The sequence below is a fragment of the Mytilus trossulus genome, chromosome 1, assembly GCF_036588685.1.
Source record: "Mytilus trossulus isolate FHL-02 chromosome 1, PNRI_Mtr1.1.1.hap1, whole genome shotgun sequence".
Taxonomy (NCBI): domain Eukaryota; kingdom Metazoa; phylum Mollusca; class Bivalvia; order Mytilida; family Mytilidae; genus Mytilus; species Mytilus trossulus.
This window is the reverse complement of record NC_086373.1, coordinates 86,000,220-86,022,832: the sequence shown is the minus strand read 5'-3', so window position 1 is coordinate 86,022,832 and position 22,613 is coordinate 86,000,220. Positions and strand designations below refer to the sequence as shown.

General features: G+C 32.8%; 2 protein-coding genes across 2 annotated transcripts; both read right to left on the bottom strand.

Moving 5' to 3' along the window:
* Positions 1-2,824: 2,824 nt before the first annotated feature.
* LOC134700894 (uncharacterized) lies at positions 2,825-8,001 on the bottom strand. Its single transcript, XM_063562078.1, has 6 exons — positions 7,302-8,001; positions 5,715-5,764; positions 4,154-4,354; positions 3,618-3,779; positions 3,173-3,356; positions 2,825-2,838 (listed from the first exon to the last, which is right to left on the bottom strand). The coding sequence occupies exons 1-6, from the start codon at positions 7,999-8,001 to the stop codon at positions 2,825-2,827; spliced, it is 1,311 nt and encodes a 436-aa protein (XP_063418148.1).
* A 6,111-nt stretch (positions 8,002-14,112) lies between these two features.
* Positions 14,113-16,347, bottom strand: LOC134700765 (uncharacterized). The gene is made up of 3 exons (XM_063561994.1): positions 15,312-16,347; positions 14,731-15,148; positions 14,113-14,458 (listed from the first exon to the last, which is right to left on the bottom strand). Exons 1-3 carry the CDS (start codon positions 16,345-16,347, stop codon positions 14,113-14,115), a joined length of 1,800 nt encoding a protein of 599 aa, XP_063418064.1.
* Between the last annotated feature and the right edge of the window lie 6,266 nt (positions 16,348-22,613).

Sequence of the window (22,613 nt, the reverse complement as noted above, 5' to 3'; positions counted from 1 at the left end):
AAGAAAACATTCATAAAGATAGAATGGAATGAGATTTGCAGATCATTATATAGACATGACTGATTTCCAAATTTTTACCTGTTTTCAGAAAGGGGTACTGCTTCAATAGTGGGGTTATTTTTATTGATACAACTAAACAGTTCTTTTAATGGCATTTTTTATGTTCAAATGTGGCTACTTAATGAAACTAAGTAAATGATTTATTTTTTTAAGATATTTCATTATTGTTATAGGTACCAGTCTTGTTTTACAACTCAAGTTTCCGGTGCATGTCAAAACATGGAGGGAAACAAAATAGTCCATTTTTTCTGATTTTTTTTCTGGACTCAATTTTTTCTGTTTGATTATAGGTTTATGCTGAATTGAAACATATATATAGATTTAAAAAATCTTGTATGTTTTGGGGGATATCAATCCAGGAAAGTGGAAGGATATCTTGTTTACTGGAAGTGTTGCGGCCTAGTTAAAACAGCAAACAGAAAGCAGAAAAAAAAATGTTTTGACTTCAGGGTTACGTAACTTTTTATTCTTCGTGGCATGACCCATTTTTTTCCTCTCGATTAAATCCCAATTTCACATTATACATACATGATATGAACATGAAAAAAAAATCTTTTTTATTTTCAAAGATCAGCTGTTTTGCATGTAAGCCTATGGAGCAGTTAATTACAAAACTGCAACCTTTAGGAATAGAGTTGTATCATCAGCAACTTGCGTGATTTTTAAGCTATGTGTTTTACTATCAATTTTTAATTACATGCCTCTTAAATTTTTGTTTTGCCTTAGTTGGGTATAGCCATTACTTCTACTGACATTACGAAAATGTCGTAAAGAGATACAGACTTTAGAAGAATTTTTTTTTTGAAACCTTGTTTGAATTAAAGAAGAAAAAAAATCGGTCGTATTTTTTGGTCCAAAAAATATAGGTTCCCGTTGTTTTTCTTGGAGTGATTTGTACTTATCTCCCATGCCTATCAATTTTGTACTTAAAATAGGTGCCTCATCATAGTGTTGAAAAGATATCTCAGTTCTGTTAGGGCTAAGGAAAATAATTAATTTTGCCTTTGGTATAATGCAGAGTGCACAAAGTCTCTAATAAAAAAAAAAAAACGGGCGCACATATCGACCAACCAGAATTAGCCATACTCTAAATTCTGAATACCATGTTCATGTTCATAAAATTGCTGCGCCAATAAAATCTAAAGTTTATTGTAACCTGTATATCGACTGAAACTAATATCTCTGCATCGTGATGCGAAGCAATAACTATCATCCTTTCCAGTAACCATACAGAGAAGGAAATGCTCCTACTAATATTGTTACAACCGAACAAATGCGAAAGAGCCCATGAAAAGTAACATGACCAATGAACTTAGTTTGACCCAGAATTTTTTTGAAATGAAAACCAAGTTATATTCACAGCACGGAGATAACGGATAATTTATATAATTAATAATTTAGAAAAAAAAAAGATTTTTTAATAAGCTCGCAAGCGGAAAAAAACATGAATTTCATTTTCAAGATACAGTCCACTTCTCTATTTACACTGTTTAAATAGTAAAGTGTGGTGCCAAGATTGCCAAGATTTTTTATTTCTTAAACACCATAAAGGTACAATGGTACCAAGAAGTTCATCAAAAGTCATAAAACATAACACAAACAAACATGACAAGATGAGATGAAAATATCAAATAATACATAATAAACAGTATAGTAAAGAAGAGTGGTGATTAACCAGGAACACTCACTTGAAAAGTTATAACCCTGATAAATTTGCACAGCTTTTTCAACTTATTTTTAATTTTTAACTGAAATAGTTTTTCAAATTTTAGTATGTTACATCTGTGCAAGAAAAAAGTATCCAAATATTGTAATCGCAAATTTGCCAAAGAACTACACTGCAAAGTGTAATGAAATTCATCACCAATCTCGTTACAATGACATAAGTTACAATATCTAAGGTTTCGCTCAATCTTATTCCATCTACCAGTTTCGATGGGTAACTTATGGTTACCCGTACGAAATCTACAATATGTTAATCTATCTTTATCATTTAAAATATTCAGATGTTCCTCAAATTCTAAATTTTGTTTATACAATTTGTAGGCCAAACCTTTTGGCGAACAGTCAATATCAGCTCTCCATTTCTGTTGAAACTGATCAAATAACTTTTGTTTTAAACTAATACCCAACCACTTAGAATTAAAATTTCCTTGTGACAACCATATATTGCTGTATCCACATTTATCTAATATATCTTTAATGCATTTCAACCAATCTGACCTAAATTGGTTGTCCAAATTTTTCAAGAACACGTATTTGTATAGTATTTTAGCAATCCTGTTATCATCCCAATTAACCATTTTTGACCAAAAATTAACCATACGCAGCTGTATATATAAAGACATGGGATAAATACCAAGTTCACCATAAATCATAAAATTGGGTGTCGACTTCTTAAGGTTTAATAATAATTTACAAAATTTTAGGTGCACTTTTTCTATAATATCAATATTACTGAAACCCCAAATCTCACACCCATACAGGAGAATTGGCTTCACAATTTTATCAAAAAGATCATATTGTGATTTCACTGACAAGTTGTGCAACCTCCCCCTTTTCAATACTTCATACATTGCTTTATTTGCTTTTCTAACTAAAATCTTCTAAGCACTCATAAAGCTACCTGTTCTTGAAAAATTCAACCCAAGATATGTCAATTCATTGACTATCTCCAATGCATTTCCGTCATATATAAAGTTAATATTTTTGGGTAATCTACCACCAGAAAAAATTATAATCTTAGTTTTACTTGTGTTAACTTTCAATTTCCAGGTACTGCAATATTTAAAGAATATATCTAATTGCAACTGTAGATCGGATGCATTATCCGAAAATAACACTGTATCATCTGCGTATAATAACACAAACAGTTTTAAGTAGATATCAAACTCATTCTTTATTTCATCAGTAATACAATTTAAACCACATACATTTTTTTCTTCAATAAACTGTTGAAGGTCGTTCAAATTCCGATGAAAATAAAAAAGGAGACATATTCCACCCTGTCTTACACCGATATTGCATGAAAAGTAGTCTGACATTTCACCATTATACATAATACGAGATTTAATACCAGTGTACATATTAAAAATTACACTATACAATTTACCGTTAATATCATTTACAAGTAATTTATGCCAAAGACCCTTTCTCCAAACAGTATCAAAGGCTTTAGCAAAATCTACGAATGCACAGAATAGTTTCTTTTTCTTATTTTTCATGATACTAATAAGCATGTAGATAACAAATAAATTATCTGTAGTAGAATAACCTTCTCTGAAACCAGCTTTATTCTGACATAGTAAACAAAAATCATCAGAAAATTTATTCAAACGTGAATTCAAAATAGAAGTAAATAATTTCCCAAAGCAGCTTATAACTGTTATAGGTCTAAAATTGCTAGGATCATGTTTGTTACCTTTATTCTTAAATAAAGGTATAACATTTCCAGAAAGCCAATTTTCAGGGATAGTTCCACTGTCAAATATAATATTAAAAAGTTTCACAAACACCTGTGACATAACACTAAAAGAGTGTTTTAAATATTCATTTACAATCATATCATCACCAGAGGATTTATTATTATTTAACTTTCTCAAAGATTTTTCAATTTTCTCTTCTGTAATAGGTGAATTTAATATAACATTTAAATCTTTTACATTGTTCTGATTTTCTAAAACAATCTCTTCATCTTCAGAATTTCCTAAATTTAAGTTCTTAAAATAATCGAACAAAATATTAATAGATACACATGGATTGTTTCCCCTTTTACCACCGTTCAAAATCTTCCAGTATTCTTTCGGGTTAATCGATTTTAAGTTTTCTATCTTGTGTCTAATTTTCTTTCTATGTTTACGAATGCTCTTATCCATTACTCGTTTATAACTCTTTTCTAGTTTCTTTGTTTCATTCACTCTGTCGTCAGTATGGTTTCGCTTAAGTTTTCGTCTACTAGACCGAAACTTTTTTCTAGCTTCCTTACATTCGCTATCGAACCATGGTTTTGATTTTTTATACTTTGTGTATGCTTACGTCTTTTAGTAAATGTGCCGAATGTAGACTTTACCGCATTTGTAAGTAAATGACATACATCTTCAACAACTTTATTAATAATTGTGTTTTCACTTGTATTTTCAACCATTTCCGTTAATTGAGCTAGTATTTCATTTACTTTAAGTCTATCAATGTTACTAATAAAGGTGTCTAATTGCTCATTTTCCCATCTCTTAATCTTCTCCTCAGGCATTTCATCATCATGACTGACGTCTTTTTGTTTTTCATAACAAGTAATCTTTAACGACAGTGGATTATGAATATCCGAAAATAAAACGCTAGAATTTAATACTAATACAGCTTAAGAAAATTTGGGGAAGCAATATTGTAATCCACTACACTAGTGTTTTTACATGTAAAACTACCCAGACCTTTGTCTTCACACATTCTTCCATTTAGGATAAACATATTGTTATTCTTACAAAATTCAAGAAGCAAGTTACCAAAATTGTTTTTTTTTGTGATCCATACTTTTCCTTAATCGATTTATATTTAACTCATCTAAAGTACAAACACCCTCATTTTCAATGTCTAACATTCCTGAAAATTCTTCAAAATTTACGAGGTCAAAGTCTTACTCTTCTGCAGTTCGAGCATTAAAATCTCCAAAAAGACATATATTGTCATGACTTGTACTAAAATTCAAAAATTCACTCTCAATTTTGCTAAATGGATCACCAACACAATTTACAGAATTTTCAGGCGGAATATACACAATACCACACAAAATATCTTGTTTGTCAATTTTAAACCATAAAATATATTTACCGTCTGTTTCAACAACAGAAATATGATTAGATAATGATTCTTTAAAACCAAGTACAATTCCACCTGATTTTACTCTGTTTAAGGTAGCACAATACAAAGATTGTTTTACTTCCAATCACTAACCTTTGAAATGCTGTAACTTTCTTATGAATGCATAGAAAATAATAAAAGATGTATATATAGATAGATAAAAGACTTATCTTTTAAATAAATGCACTATTTTTATTATGCAATCATTATGTAATCAATTATTATGTAATAAGTGGCAAAATCTGGGTAAGTTCACTTGAATGAATTTAGCTCTATCATCTCTTCAACTATACAGAAAATTTCAACGAAATCTTAATCAACACATCATCGGCTTCAAAAGGGTGTCTCAGAATGTCTCTATGGTATTCCATTCTCTCATAAATCTCTAATTAGTGTAAACATCCTAACCACATAAAAGAAGAAAATGTTTAATTTGGTGTAAAATGTGTTCTATACACTCTATCTGAAATCTGAGACACCCTTTTGTAGATAATGGCCATAGGAACAACATATAATAAAATCAACCCTCTAGGGTTACCTATGCAGAAGCTAATTTCATTTGAAAGTGGAAATTTGCTGTAAAATATTTGAGACACAGTTAACATTATAATTGGTTACATAATTGTTGCATAAAACTAACATTGCATTAATTTGAAAGATTAATCTGTTATCTATCCAAAACTACCACTTTTATAATTTTTCAAGCATTATTAAGAAAGTTACAGCATTTTAAAACTTAAGAGTTGGAGTTATGAAATCTTTGTATTGTGCTACCTTAAGTGAGATCTATTTTTCATTACAAATTTATAACCTGGCAAATCTATAACGTCTAAATCATCAGTTTTTGTTTCTACAAAACACAAAATACTAAATTCAATTAACAGTTCTAAAAATTCTGGGTATTGTATACGTCTCTTTAAACCACAAACATTAAGGGTAATTATATTTATAACTGTTTTGTCTACTAAACATTTATTTACATCATACAAATCATTATCGATTGGTTTATTAATACGTCTCGGTTATTGTATAGAAAGGTATATACTATGAAAATTAGAGCGCGGGGCTGTGCCCCAAGCTCTTATTTTCATAGTATATACCTTTCTATACAATATCCAATTTAGCACATATTTACAACTTGAGTAATCCTGTAATTAGTCTATTGACATGTTTTGGCTGACTGGATGTAGCTCATTTGCGTAGTTTTGTAAATCTACTCACTATAATATCATTGTAAAAATGGGATTTCAAAAGGCCCTTAACTTTAGAATGTAAAGAAGGGAGCTGCAGCTGCTGGTGTAAGTATGTTTATTGATATAAAGCGTTGTTTTTCTATACATGTACTTATTTACATGGTAAGATGACAAAATGAATTCACCAAGAGCAGACAATTCTTAAATTGCAGTGAAAGCTGTACATTCTTGAAAACATTTTCTAAATTTCACATAAAACCTAAAACTATCTTGAAAATGCTTTTAAATGAGTACAAACAGTTGGACCCCCTCCTACATCTTTGGCTGAAAAACCTTTTAAAAATGGCTGGATCTGCCCCTGGTATGTACCCAAAGGTAGTCTAGTGAATAGTTTATATGCATGAAATATTTGTCACTGGACATTAGGCAACCAATTATCGAACAATTTATGACTGAATATATCAAATTGCTTTATTAATAATTTCCCTTCAAAAGATTCATGGTTGACTCTTTTTGAGTACAAAGTAATTGCATGGAAGATACAGGCTTACAAATTTTAGATTGAGTTGTACTTTGATCAAGGTATAAAGCACCATAATTATTACTTTTTATTTTATTGAAAGAAACTTTTGTAATTGTCAAAACAAAATTTAGATCAAAAGATTGATTAGTAGGATGTTAAAAATCTGTTTGAAAACTAATTACAAACTATTTAGTTAAATTTGGAACACAGAATTTATTTCAAAATAGCCAGTAGCAATTTTTGTTCTAATATCTTGATTACAATACAATGACATCTTACCCTTGTGGTCATTCATGCGTAGTTACTAAGTACACGGGAAAAGTATGTACTATGAAAATTAGAAGGCAAATTCAAGCAATTTGATTGGACGAGAAGTTGTAAGTATGTGCTAAACTTATGTCTTCCATGGTTATCCTATGAACCGTCTCGTTCAGGAGTAGAGTTCACCCGTGGACGTTTATTCGGTCTGGTGGTTGATCTATGAGGCTCTTTATGCTCGGTATCGTCTGCGATTTCATCTGGCTTAACAAGTTTGTCGTTTATGTAAAGTTTGTCTCTTTTCATTACAACTTTTAATTTCTCTTTTCTTGCCTGTTTCGCTATTGGGTATAGCTTTCGTCGTTGTTCTTCTATTTCTGGTGGAAACTGCTAGTTTACACCGTAAAATGTACCTCTTAGATTTCGTCCTGCTTTTTTCACCATATCAAGGTCAGAATAATACAGGAATCTTGCAATAATTGGTCTCGGTTTCCCTGGCTCACTTTTACCAAATCTGTGAATGTTTCCAAATTCTAACGGTTTTTGGATCTTCATTTCATTGTGAATAAACTGTCTAATCTTCATTTCACAGTTTTCATCCCTTTGCTCTTGAAGTCCCGTGAAAATGAGATTATATTTCATAGACCTACATTGCATGTCCAGTAGTTTTCCTTTTAGCTTCTCATTATAACTTTCTAATTTTCTAAGTTCGTCTTTAATACTCTGAGAATCATTACCATCTCCGTTATTTCTCTTAAGTTGTTCGATATCTTTTTCTAAAGAGCAAATTTTACTCTTCACTTCATCAAAAAGATTACCAGTTCCCTCTGATCTTGCCTCCAAATCTGAAACCCTACTTTTCACATTTACTATGTCGGTTTCGACAGTAATAACTCTCGCTGTCAACGAGTTTAACTTATCGTTCATTTGAGTCAGTGTACTTGTATTTTTACTCGTATTTTTCTCAATTGATACAAGCCTAGTGTCCATTCTATTTAACAGTGTTAAAACATTTTCTAGGACTGTAGCCACTTCGACTTCATCTCCATATAGCACATGTCTACTCTCTTGCAATATATTAGCTGTCGACTTTTTGTTTTTCTTGTCTCCCATTTTTGACCCACTCAACTAGACCCTCAAGAGTTCTAGCACATTTCATATATACGTCGATGCGGATCGGACTGGGATCACAGGTAACTAGAAAATTCGATGAAATGATAAAAATAGTCTTATCTGTGGGAACAGGAGGTCTAGGACCCAAAACCAAAACACTAAAGATACTACATACTGTTGGTTGTTCCAAAAAGACGCAATTAACTCCAGTATTGCACATATTTCACATATTCCACAGCGAGCGAAAAAATTCCATCATCCGTCATGCGCAATCATTCGCAGATATCTATTATCCATGTCAATCAATACAATAAAATATGTTTAGCAACTCATTTTTTTAAATTTTGTATCATCTATGGAAACAAAGATAAATCTTTAAATGTATATATTAAGGTCCTGTCTTGACTTCATTGTTTTCAGGTGCACATGTTTGTCTAAACTCATTGGAAAATTTGGTGGTGTTAATCTATAAAACTCAATCATATTTGTACAACATGCACATGATATTACATCAAATACATTTTTCTAAATATACTCATACGAACTTCTGTTTAAGCACGAATAATACTAAATTGTTTGATAGCTCTTTGTAACATTAGTAAGAATTATTTTAAACCTACCTTATATTTATGTTTTTAAGGACTTATCCTGCAATTCTTAACGTTTGATCTCGTAGACATCTATGTTTTTTTTAAAAGAGTTGTCATATTTCGGTTTACACTTATTTACACAAGATATTCTCCGTTTTTTAAATCGTTCATATCATGTAAAAAGATCTATACAAGACATGGAGGAAGTATTATGCATATTTAAACATTCCTGTGAAGTTATTCTTTTGTTGTACCGGTTTTTCTTTGTTTTACCTGGTTTTCTTTTGTTGTACAGTTCATTCTATGTTTCTTTTAAAGGTATAAATTTGAAACATTTAACTCTTGTTTGCATTGAACTAATTGAAAAAGGGAAAGATGTGTTTCTGTAATCGACTGTATATAGACTTTTTTTCTCACTGATTTTGCAATGTGTTATAAATCGCGCGAGATGCAGAATTTCCTTTACTTTTCCATTTTTAGGATTATTTGTTTAAGAAAGGTAATTTATGGTCAGATCGGTTCTTTTTATGTTGTAGTGTAAACGCATTGGATTAAATAAGATCGATCTTGTCCATTAAGGAAACATTTTTTTTACAAATGCTTCCAGAACTTAACTTAAATTAAACTCTTATAAATAAGTATCACATAGAACTGTTCCAATCTCACAATCACGGGAATAACTAAGTTCGGGTACATGCATGTTTTGTTTATCAAATGTGAATCAAACCTGAAAACTCGGTGTAATCAATATTTTTGTAATTCGCAACTCGACTTTTGTAACTCGCAACTCGACTTTTGTAACTCGCAACTCGACTTTTGTAACTCGCAAATCGACTTTCCTAACTCGCAACTCGACTTTTTTTTAACTCGCAACTCGACTTTCTTAACTCGCAACTCGACTTTCGTAACTCGCAACTCGACTTTTGTAACTCGCAACTCCACTTTTGTAACTCGCAACTCGAATTTCGTAACTCGCAACTCGACTTTTGTAACTCGCAACTCGACTTTCGTAACTCGCAACTAGTCCTTTCCTAACTCGCAACTAATAATAATAATAATAATAATATCTTTATTTAGAGAGAGTAACTCATTTGGATTACACCAATTTTCAATAAGGCTCTCTTAATACAATAATAATTACATTACAAATAAACAATGCATCAATAATAATGGTAAATAAAGATTATGTACAATTTAAAATACAATAAACAATTATGATATGGCATTACAGTAAAAATATGATGGTAATGTTAAAAGTACATAGATTTGTATTTATGTTTATTTTCGGATACTGTATTTGATTTTTTTATTGAATTAGGAAGAGCATTCCACACTCTTGGTCCATTGTACGAGAAACTAGACTTATACAACTCTGTATTTGGTTTTGGAATAATAAAATTATCTGAGGATGAAAATCTCGTATTATATTTTTGGTTTGCAGAAGCTGATACAATAAGACTTGACATATATTCTGGAGCTAAGCCATGTTTTGCCTTATACATTAGTAATGATTTGTGATAAAGTATTCTTTGTGTGATTGGCACAATGTTACATTCGTGAAATAATTCTCTTGAAGGTTTGGTGTAATCATGTTCGTCTAAAATTATTCTTGCTGCCCTTTTTTGCAGTTTTAGTAAACTATCTAATAAAAAGTTATTACAGTTTCCCCATATTGAACAACAATAATCTAAGTGAGGTAAAACGTAAGCGTTATAGTACATTTGTCTAGCTTTATGATTTAAATATTTCTTTATCCTTTTTAGTAAAGCTAAAGAAGAGTTAACTTTTTTGATTATATAATCGATATGAGAAGACCAAGATAGAGATGCATCAATAAAAACACCTAGAACTTTTTCACATGTACTTTCTATAATTTGTTGTCCATTTAAAGCAAGATTAATGTTTTCATTTGATGTAAAGGAAAGCTTTTGTTTAGATCCAATGCATATAGCTTTCGTTTTAGATACATTTATAGCCATTTTATTGTCATCACACCAGCGATTAATATCTTGTTAAACTGTATTAAGTTTTTGACTGATGCAACTTTTGTTTTGTCCAATGACTGATATGGTGCTATCATCAGCAAATAAATCGGTGTTATGATTAGGATTAGACAAAGGAAGATCATTAATAAAAATTAAAAACAACACCGGTCCTAATACGGATCCTTGAGGTACACCCGTTTTTTGTTTTTGTACGTCTGATAATGTATTTGAAATAGATACTTTCTGATATCTGTCAGCCAAATATGATGTAAACCAACGTAATGAAGTATAAGCTAATTTGTATTTGTTTAATTTTTGAATAAGCAGTTCATGATTGAGAAGATCAAAGGCTTTTGCTAGATCTAGAAATACTGCTCCAACAAGATCGCCATCATCAATGGCTTTAAGCCATTTATCTATTAAAGCTGTTAAGCAGTTTGACAAGAATGGTTTGCACGAAAGCCTGACTGCATTCTATACAATAACTTGTATTTATTAAGATATTTTACTAAGTGTGTTTTCACATGTTTTTCAAGGATTTTAGAAATGAGTGGTAAAATTGCAATTGGTCTATAATTAAAAACATCCTGTTTTGAGCCTTTGTTCTTATAAACTGGTATAACTTTTGCCAGTTTAAATGAGGATTGAAAAATACATTTTTTGATACTCAAATTAAAAATATGACAAAGTGGTAGTGAAATAGCAACTCGACTTTCCTAACTCACAACTTGACTTTCCTAACTCGCAATTCGACTTTTCTAACTAGCAACTCGACTTTTGTAACTCGCAACTCGACTTTTGTAACTCGCAATTCGACTTATGTAACTCGCAACTCGACTTTCTTAACTCGCAACTCGACTTTCCTAACTCGCAACTCGACTTTTGTAACTCGCAACTCGACTTTTTTAACTCGCAACTCGACTTTTGTAACTCGCAACTCGACTTTCTTAACTCGCAACTCGACTTTCCTTACTCGCAACTCGACTTTCCTAACTCGCAACTCGACTTTTGTAAATCGCAAATCTACTTTCCTAACTCGCAACTCGACTTTTGTAACTCGCAACTCGATTTTCTTAACTCGCAACTCGACTTTTGTAACTCGCAACTCAACTTTCTTAACTCGCAACTCGCAACTCGACGATAAGAAACCCTCATATAGAGAACAGCTATATATTGTACTAACAGTAACTTTGAGCACCACAATACAATTAAGTTTTTAGTCAGTATTGTTCCATGTGGAAGTATTTCTTTTGTTTCACGTGCATTTTGGGGAAGGACTTCAGATAAATTAATTTCTCTTAAATCGGGTTATCTTGTTATACATCATGGTGATGTTGTCCTAGCAGACCGTGACTTTCTTTTAAAAAACGAATTCACGGTTGTCATTCGGTTCAACGAGAGAAATGATCGTGGTCAAGTATCTTGAAATTTCTGGTATCGGATCGTGAAAGACATTTAATCGAGAAGACATATGGGGTGTGGTAGCGTTTCTGCAACATTTGATAATTAGACTAAAACAACATTAGGGATTATAGTAGGGTGCCCAGTATCGAAAAAGACGTCTAGTTAACGCGTTTAAGTTAACGGATAACATACGGCTATATTTATATGCAAACGATTGGAAAATCATTACATTTTTTAATCATGAATGTCGTCGTATGCTCCCGTGGTCACGATTTTCAAAATTTTGTGGTTTCTTAGGGTACCCACAGATACCTCATCATACAGGATCATACAGACCATCTTCAACACGAAAAATAAAATTATTGCTTTCTATGTTATTTGTTCAAATGATACTCATCGTTTAGCTTAAAAATTAAATTTATCATATAATGAAAGCTGAAAAGATTTATATAATTTAAAAATTAGTATTTCATGATTTTAGTATGGCTATTTTTTTAGTTGAAATTTACCTAATTTTGAACAAAAGAAAATTTATTACGTGTTACTTTCACGGGATTTACTCTGATTACATCAATAACACATGGTTCATATGTGTGCCAACTATCTTTTGTGTAATGTTAATCGATGAGAAGAAAATAGCAATTTAAAACACAAATTTAGTGATAATTCTGCCTTGTTTCAAACACGCCTTTTCTCGTGCCGTTAATCGTTTTGTAGCTTACACTACCATGTCATTAACTAGGACAATTTTCCCTAACTTCATTTCTATTTTTTGCTTGTCGTATGATCAAATTGTATATTTGGAATAGTCCAGTTAGTTTGAAGATCGTTGTTTTGTAATTGGAAATATTTTTTGTTGGGTTTCATAATTTTAATTGTTTTTTTTCTATTGATAGTTTTGTTATAATTGTAATATACAAATCACATCCTTCGATCACGTTTCGGAGCCGGAATATGGCACACATTTACAGTCCTGTTAAACTAAGCTAATCAAACCATAAGCGAAGTAAGAATGAAATACAATGGGATAAGTGTGTTATATGTCAAGGTTCTTTTACTGAATTGCTTATTAATAATCGAGTAACAAGCACAAACAAAAGCTTTATCGAGGCTATGGGAGCACGGAAATATTTGAGTTTATTGCATGATGATTCAGATCTAGACCATTTTCGTACTGATGATTGCAAAATGTTGTAGCATCATTCTTGCTACAAATCTTACACTAGCAGACACAACTGAAGTTTTTTTTAAAGCTGAATGAAGTTCTTGATCGTCTGTTAAAGTGTTTTAGGACATATAGAAGGTAGTAGTCATCCAGGTCTCTTCGGGGCACTTTTTGCCTTTACTTTGCATGGGCAACCGGGAGGAGTAAAATTTTACACTAGTTTGTACTATAGTAGTATATATGTATAGTATACGGTATGCAGTAGGCAACATTTTTTTTTAAGGGTAACAACTTTGATGTCGGACATTAAAGTGGTAGTCTCCCTTATAATAGGCACTGATAAAAAAAAAATCTGGGCAACTTTCCATTGTCACGAGCAGGATCTGCATCTACCATAATTGGAACGTGTCTCTAGTGTTTGTGCATTGTGCATTTTGTGTCTTCTTTTTGTATGCATTTTTAGGCAAGTTTTTGAGATTTGTTTACAGTCTAGACAAATGACGTGAACAATATAGAATTTTCATATATTTTATTATCAGGAAGCACATCAAAACATTAGTATATACATCTTATTATTTACAATACATAGATATGCAGTATATGTTTAAATCATTTCTTAATATCCATATGGTAATGTTTTATAATCGGACATAATCACTCTCTTATCAAACACAATTCTATAATCTTTGCTCTGTTGGCCAGTAATAACTCTACTACTTTTTGAATCTCTCATGATTTTATGTTCATCTACTACAGTTCTTGTTTTCTTCTCAGAAGTTGTTACCATATCCTTGACAGCATCAAAATTTATGCTAAGTGCATTTTTATAATTGAGGGTAATACCTCTCACTTTGCAAACAGTCTGATTTCCATCACTATAGGGTTTCTGCAATTTGTAAGCGTAATTTTTAGGGCCGCCGGTCACAAAGTGCGTAATGTTATTAGCTGGAACCTCATCCGTAAGTTCTCATAAATAATCACCCAAAGGTGGTTCCCATTCGCCCTGTTTAGCTGTAAATATCACAGAATCTGTATCAGCATATAATACGCGATCTCCTAGCTTGTCTAAATAACTGTACCGCTTAAGTCTGGCTTGAGCTGTTGTATAGGCTGCTATTACAACGTTAGTTCTTCCTGAGACTTCTATAAATTCTTCTTTGTTCCTCCAACGCATTTCAATCATTTCATCCGTAACAAAGTTGACACAAGTTACTTCTTGTTGATCACTGGTTAACATGTCAAAATAAACGGATGGATCAGATACGTACTCCACTTGAGGTAGATTTGTCCGTTGCCCAAATTTACCCCAGAAGCTATTCAACATAAGTTTAGCATGGGAACGGAGACCCGGATTCTTTTTTATTTTGTTATAGTCTAATTGGATACCTTCTTTCTCTAAATAATCTTGAACATATTTGTGTTTGTCGGCTTCGGTTTCACACCAGGAAGGCCACCACTTGCCTCTTGTTTCATTTTTAGAAAAGTGTTTATGTATTCCGTAAATATTCCTCCAGATTTTGATTTCGGATCGTATTGCTCGACATCATTGAAATGCCATACTTCGTATATTTTTTGTAATATATACCCCTTATTTATTGCCATCTTCAGTTCATCTGTTACCCAAGTGCCAGTTATAGCTCTTTCAGTGTTAGTATGGAGACAAGTTGTTGTCTGTTGTAATTCAGTACATGTTCTACATAACGAAAACATCAGTTTGTTATTGATTTTTGCAGGAAGCACAGGAATATGAAGTCCATGAGGTGGCTGAACACAGCATTTGATAAGACCCTCATACTTTGAAATATCATCAAAATTCTCTGTTATTATAGTAGGATGTCCCAATACAACTTTCCCAGTTTTATTGATAAAGGGATACAAAGATGTTACGTCATAATATTTGATTTGTTCACCATCTTTAGCTTCATGGTATAGTTTAAAGGCTTCTGTTCTACCACCCGAAAAAGCATTCCTAGGTTCAAGTGGATTGACGTAGTTCACACTGTCTACAAAAGTTTTGATATCAATATTTTCAATTATTTCCTTGTCAAAATCACATTCCCATTTAGATATGTATTCATAACCTTGGTTTTCCAGATAATTCTTTTTTTCAAGCGTTCGTTGATTGACATTTTATTAACCGTGTTTACTGTTTTTTTACTGTAGCACTTTGAACACCCATGCCAGAAAAACACCCATGATATTCAAATACAATCTCTTCTCCATCCTCACTCTTGTGATAGCCATCAACTCTGTAGTCGCCAATGTACTTTTCTCCGCCATTGCGTGCATGTTGTATATGGATCCCTTTTGATTTGGATACATATCTCAGCCATTTCAGTGCCTTGATAGAGTGTTTTTCTTCTGGATTGTAGCCTTGCGCTGGAATAATTCCAATTGTTTCTGGACGAAGAAAGTTGTTCCTGAACACAAGGTTACAAGCCGAGGCTATAGTTATGCATTTCTCAAAGGGATCAATGCCATCTTTGTTAGAGTCTATAGTTGTCATAGCCATAAATAACCGACGAAATTTTAAACAGCATCGTCTTAGAATGTCTACATCTGATTGACAGTATTTCAAAAGCTCTAGCTTAAAATCAAACTTCTTATGAACATTTGCAGCATACCATTCAAGGAAAATCTCTCTATCATCAACTTTCATTCCATCAGGGTTATAATACTTAATGTCAGGCAAATGTTCAAGTACAACAGATTGGTTTTCTTGCCTGTTAAAGAGGTGTGGAAAATATCCTTTCTGTAATTCGTCCAGCCCAAACATCTTTGGTAGTTTTGACAAGGCGGAAGGAAGGAAATTGAGCGAATCAATCATTCTAATATTACAAGCAGGGATTTCAACAGACATGTTCTTTGCACCGCTAGGAATAATTTTAGGTAGAATTCCATTCCTAAATAGATATGAAAGGATAGGAAAAGAATCATAGCCTTTGAAGTTGTGACAGAGGACTGTTGCTCCGTTGTTTTCACCAGAAAACAGCCATTGGCAAAATTCGTCGTTTGTATTCGGACCACTAAATATAATTTCATTTTTACCGCAGGTATCACATGTCGATGAAGCATTAACATTATTTCCCAAACAGTAAGAACATACTCTGTGGACTACACACAAGTTTGGCTTGTTTTCATACACTCCATACCGCGATTTGTTTACAGTTTTTACATTTAAGGCTATCATCAGATCGTTCATATCCTTGTTCACATTGAACTAAATCCTCCTGTGTGCATTCGAAATCAAAGAAAATATAGACCTGGTTGGGGTCTTCGTCTTGCGTATTCCTTTTCAGTTTTGTGTCATCATCTGCAATTGAAGAAAGCTTTTTTCCGTCTTGTAGAGGCATCATAAAACAGAGATGTCCAGGCTGAAAATAATCCTTGCATGTTTTGCAGTAAACCTCTCCACATTGATGTACTTTCTTGTGCATTTTTCTGTTTATCGATTGTCCACATTCTGTGCATCTGTAATATGACGTACATGTTGAACGTCCTTGGCTAGTTTTCTTGGCGTGAAGTTGAAAACACACGTCTCCCTGAAAAAACCGATTACAATCCTTACAATAGATCCAGTCTTTATTTTCTATCTCGTGTATTTTGTGGCAAGATGTACAAATGTTATTACATTTATGTTCCTCCTTGTTCTGGTAACCCTTTTGACAAGTGCTACTATAATAACTTCTGTTTAAGAAAGCAGGCATACTTGTTATGACATCATAATGTTCGTTGTGGTGATATAAATATATTTTCTTCTCGGCTTCTGGTCCCTGAAATATTATCCCATTGAAATGTTGCTGTGACAACATTAATTTGACAGTCTTTCATCACACTTTGAAATTGTTTGATATCTTCTAGATCGCAAGCTTTAAAGGGAATATTTGCCTTCTCGTGCAACTTGATAGCAAGTTGCTTCTGAATCAGTCGACCTTTTCGAATGTCTTCCCACTTCGGATGTTTGTCGATATTGGCCTTAGCAGTGACAAGAGCTCTGGCACAACAAAGTTTATCATAATTTTGAATCTGAATAATACACTTTTTGTCTTTCAGAAACCTTTCTATGTCTACGAATTTACACGTCTTTCGCCCGCTACCTTTCGGCATATCTACATGGGTAATCTCTATTTCAAGTGAACTATCGAGAACAAATTATTCGTATGACTGTAACACTCTTTTAATTTCCCTTAACATTGTTTCTGCTGACAACTGTGCCACTTTCATAAATGGTATCGTTATAGGAAAATCCAACTCTGGACACTGTATTGACATACGTATAAGATCATCAGCTTTCATGAATTCGGTCATGTCCTTAATAAGTGATTGAAACAATAGTTGAAGCGTCACCAAAATTTGTGGTAGACCACGTACTTCTAATTCTTTGAATGTAACTTTATATGCCGTTGATTTTGTCCTAAATTTGGGTAAATTACGTTCTGACACAACACGTAGATCATAGAAGCGATCCGGTTTATCCTTTTTTTGTCAGACGACGTTTTTTAGAAGCGCTATTTTCGGAAGTATCTTTTCTCTTTAAGCCTCCTCCTGCTTGGTTATGAACTTGTTCTAGGTGACGTTGTAAATTATCCTTTCTTGAAAAAAGGACACCACATTCATTACACTGAAACAGCGCATCGTCTTTATGTCGCAAAAGGTGACGTTCAAGGTTGTATTTTCGTCCAAACTTTTCCCCACAAATGTCACATTCATACATCTCATGCTGCTTGGACTGTCGATGATGTTTTGAACCATGTACTTTACTTTCCATCTTTCCTCGTTCGTGGTCCACAAGTGAATGAGTATCTGCAAAAAAAAGAAAATAATTTATAGATTAAAATATTACCCATAATGCAACAACAACAAAATATACCAGAGTTTACCAGAATAATCTAGAATATACATTTCATCCTTTTTTTATTAATTTTTCCCAGAATGCATTTCAAAGACTATATAAAATTTCGATTTATCGGTTCATTTCATATTTACAACAGTCTTGCATGTGTGAAGATGGATACACAAAATTGTCCTATTTGTGAATTGAGATTTTCAAGGAAAGATAATATGTTGCGACATCATAAAAATAAACATGGAATAAGTCAACCATATTTACAGAGCTATGATACGTATCCGACTCCTCCTGAGCCAAAGGAAGATAGCCTACTACCTCCTCCTCCTCCTCCTCCTCCTCCTCCAGGAAAGGAAGATAGCCTACCGGCTCCTCCTCCTCATCCTCCAAAGGGAGATAGCCTGCAGTTATCACAGCTGAGTGACGATAATACAGAACACTTTACGTTTAAACATCCATTCACAGTGACAGTGAGCGGACCAACTTCTTGTGGGAAGACATATTTTCTAAAACAATTGCTTCAAAATTTAGACATTGTTTCACCCAAACCACAGAGAATTATGTGGTTGTATAGAAGATGGCAGCCTTTGTATGAGGAAATAAAAAACACAGTTCTACCAGGATTTCAATTCATTCAAGGGAAATCTATAGATTTGGAAAATGATAGCTTTCTTGACCCAACAGATCGAAACTTTATTATTTTGGACGACTTGATGTCTACTGCAGCCAAAGACCTGAGAATTACCGATTTGTTTACTGAAGGAAGCCACCACAGGAATTTATCCGTAGTAGTGCTTAACCAAAATTTGTATTACAGCAAGGACCCTACTCAGAGGAGAAACTGTCATTATTTAGTTATGTTTAATAATCCAATAGATAAGCAACAAGTGATGACATTAGCTAAACAAATGTATCCAGGAAAAGTCAGCTATTTTATGGGTAAGTTTCAGGAAGCTATAAAAAAAAACCTTCGGATATTTATTAGTAGATTTGAAACCAACAACTCTCGAAACTTTACGATTAAGAGCCAATATTTTAGAAGAAACACTTCGTCACGTCACACAGACGCCAATGATTACAAATACAGGAGTCAGAGAAGATTTACAACATTATACAGAAAAGATTCAAAGTGAACAGACGTTAGATAGAGATCTCTCTAAAATGAATTCATGTGACGATTGTGGAGTTTTGTTTGAAACTATTCATGATCTACAGAGACACATTAAAACATGGTGCCCGGAAAATAAAGAATCAAAAAGAAAATTGCCTGAAGATATTGAAGAAAATAGTTCAGCAAAAAGGTCAAGACTTGACAACCAATCAGATAACGAGTACGTTTTAAATGACACCAAGCAAGAAAATAAAGCTTTTCTGAAGATAGGCAAAATATCAAGAGATTACAATGAAGAGGCAAGAGAGGTGAAAATAAAGAAATACTTGAAAAGGGGGCTTTCAAAAATTGAAGCCAAACAGAAAGCAAATGACAAGCTAAAAAATGAGGACTGGATTATATTTATGAATAGATATTTGCAGGTAATTGAATACATCATGAGATTAAAATATGAAAAAATGCATGTTCATGTTATGAACAAAGTCGAAGCGTATTTACGAGATGGATTTGATGAAAATAGAGCTATCCAGATGGCGATTAAAAAATATAGACACCAGCTTGAGAACTTCATAGAAGACAGTCAAAGTTCCGGTAAAGATGACGACACTGAATCTAAAGACAATGAAAGTGATCATGGAAATGACAGCCATAGCGGTAGTGAATAGAAATATAAGTAACTGAAAATATTAAAAAAAAAACAACATTTAACATTAGAACTCAGAACAACGAACATGTCTTGGAAAAACTACCTAAGGAACATTTATTTCAATCCATCTAACCCTGCCAGCTTTTCCGGACCTGAAAAGATTTTTGCTTTTGTCAAAAAGGATGGAAAATATACGTTGAGCAAATACAAAATACGGAAGTGGTTACACAATCAGGAATCATACAGTATTCAAAGGCAGGCAAAGAGACCCCACAAAAGAACTCATATAATAGTTGCCGGCATTGATGACCAATGGTCTGCTGACCTTATGGATATGGTGAAGTTTTCAAAGTACAACGATGGATTTTCATACATTTTTGTTGTTATAGATACATTTTCCAAATACTTATGGCTACGAAAGTTAAAAGACAAGAAAGGTTCTTCAGTAGCTAAGACATTTGAAGATATATTGAAAACCCGCTCTCCAAAGCGAATTCGAACAGACAAAGGACAGGAGTTTAGATCGAGACTCGTTCAAGATGTTTTTCAAAAAAGGGGGATACATCATTTGTATGCATTGAATGAAGTTAAAGCATCGGTATCGGAAAGAGCAATCAAAACGATTAAAACTAAAGTTTATAGATATTTTACTTACAAACAAACATATAGGTATATAGAAAAGTTGCAAAATTTTGCAGATGCATACAATCACACTGTTCATCGTACAATAGATATGCCACCAGCTGAAGTGACCAATGCAAATGAAGAGATCGCCCGTCTATCAACCTATTTTTCTTCACATTCATCAACGAAACCCGTGAAACGTCTACAATTTCGATACAAAAAAGGAGATAAAGTAAGAATAACACACCTGAGAAATGTCTTTTCCAGGGAATATGACCAAAAATGGACAGGTGAAATTTTTACAATATTCAGAAGATACTGGAGGGGTCAAACACAGACATATCGATTCAAAGATTATAATAACGATGAAATAACAGGATCATTTTATCAGTCAGAATTACAGAAGGTGGAATTAAGTGACAATGAACAATGGAAAATTGAGAAAATTATAAAAGGAAAAGGAACTGGTCGAAATAAACAATATTTTGTAAAATGGTTGAATTGGCCTGTAAAATTCAATTCTTGGGTGAAAGCTAGTGACATTAAAGATTTATGATTGTTAAAAAATTATGGTGTTCGTATTTAATACAATGTATCTTTAATTAATAAATTCTGCTTGAAACTGATGCTAGTTTGTTTTGATAGTCTGATTAAGAAACTGGCGTTTCAAGATTTTCCACGCCCCATTCAAATTTCTGTCACCAGAAACAGAGCTGGCACCCCAAAGGGTCCACATGAACTGTTACTCGGAAAGGATTTCCCAGTCATAGCGGTGACATATCATATTGCTTTCCTTTCCGTTATAGCTATGATATCGCCCTAGACTGGTACACATAGTTCATGCGTAGGAAGGCCTCAGACTTACAAAGTTTACAATTTTTACAAAAATCATATAGATATTTCATAGATGCAATGATTTTTAATTTCTTCAAAATATTTGTCTAACTATATAATTTGATGACCAAAAACACTTACCTTGATAAAACTGTCGTGGATCCTGTTCATTCACTGTATTAGAAGATGTCTGAAATGTGATCCGCTTTCGGGTTTATATACAACATGACTAAACCAATTAATCATAGGGGTATATAGCAATGTAAATCAGAATAAAATCAAATAGTATAAGGTATATTGTCAGTATATGTTCATAAATGATAATTGTTTCGATGTTTGATAACTGATATTTAATTAATAGTTCAATGTAGACCAATACAATAATAATAAAAACAAAATTTCAACACCTTACATCCCTTAAATTGGATTCGTCCATTTTTATACGCACAGTATACGTTGAACCACCGTACTGAAAAGACGTGTTTAGGCTCTGAAATGTAATATGATAATTTATATATATCTAGTTATTCCCCGTATTTACTTCTTATTAAGAATATTTTGTAGCACAACGGACAGAAATATTCAAATAGATAATTCATAAATTATATTTACCAAAGTAATGTTATAATCCGTAAATCAATACTGTTATTTACACGTTTACATGTATGTCCAATAGAAATGACAAGATAAGTCAAAAATCAATAATGACTCATGTTCCCAAAGGGATTAACCAGATAAGCTGAAAATCAATAATTATCAAGTAATGTGTTTACACAAATAAAGATTAATGATTGTATAAGTATTTCATGGTTTATTAATTATAAGTGAATGGAAAAAAAAAAAAAAAAAAAATTAGTTAATTGTTTTTTTAATTACGGAGACTTGCCCAGATTTTTTTTTATCGGTGCCTATTATAAGGGAGACTACCACTTAAATGTCCGACATCAAAGTTGTTACCCTTAAAAAAAATGTTGCCTACTGCATACCGTATACTATACATATATACTACTATAGTACAAACTAGTGTAAAATTTTACTCCTCCCGGTTGCCCATGCAAAGTAAAGGCAAAAAGTGCCCTGAAGAGACCTGGATGACTACTGAAGGTCGTCAAATTCCTGCCTGGAAAAAGTTTTTTTGAGTCGGTGAGATCCAGCAGGCCTTAATCAGATTTCTTGGGGAATCGATTGTTCAGCATCATGGTATATCAACAGTTACTATGGAACACGAGAAAGTCTTATTCTAGCTAGCACTTCAAAGGACCCTAAATCAGCTCAGAATTAGTATTTAGGTTTTAAGAATTATTTTGTACGCCCGATGAAGTAGATATTCGCATGATTTTACTTATGCATGCTATTCATGTAGACAAAGACAAAGGTGTGAAAGGAATTAAGGGTAGAACACTGGAC

Coding starts and splice junctions, on each gene's coding strand:
- LOC134700894 (XM_063562078.1), bottom strand. CDS start 8,001: ATGGGAGACAAGAAAAACAAAAAGTCGACAGCTAATATATTGCAAGAG. Junction 5,765..7,301: donor AGCAGGACGAAATCTAAGAG/GTACATTTTACG, acceptor TGTGTTTTGTAG/AAACAAAAACTGATGATTTA. Junction 4,355..5,714: donor ATTTGCCAGGTTATAAATTT/GTAATGAAAAAT, acceptor CTGTCGTTAAAG/ATTACTTGTTATGAAAAACA.
- LOC134700765 (XM_063561994.1), bottom strand. CDS start 16,347: ATGAACGATCTGATGATAGCCTTAAATGTAAAAACTGTAAACAAATCG. Junction 15,149..15,311: donor TTCTGGCATGGGTGTTCAAA/GTGCTACAGTAA, acceptor AAACTTTTGTAG/ACAGTGTGAACTACGTCAAT. Junction 14,459..14,730: donor AAGATGGCAATAAATAAGGG/GTATATATTACA, acceptor TATGTTGAATAG/CTTCTGGGGTAAATTTGGGC.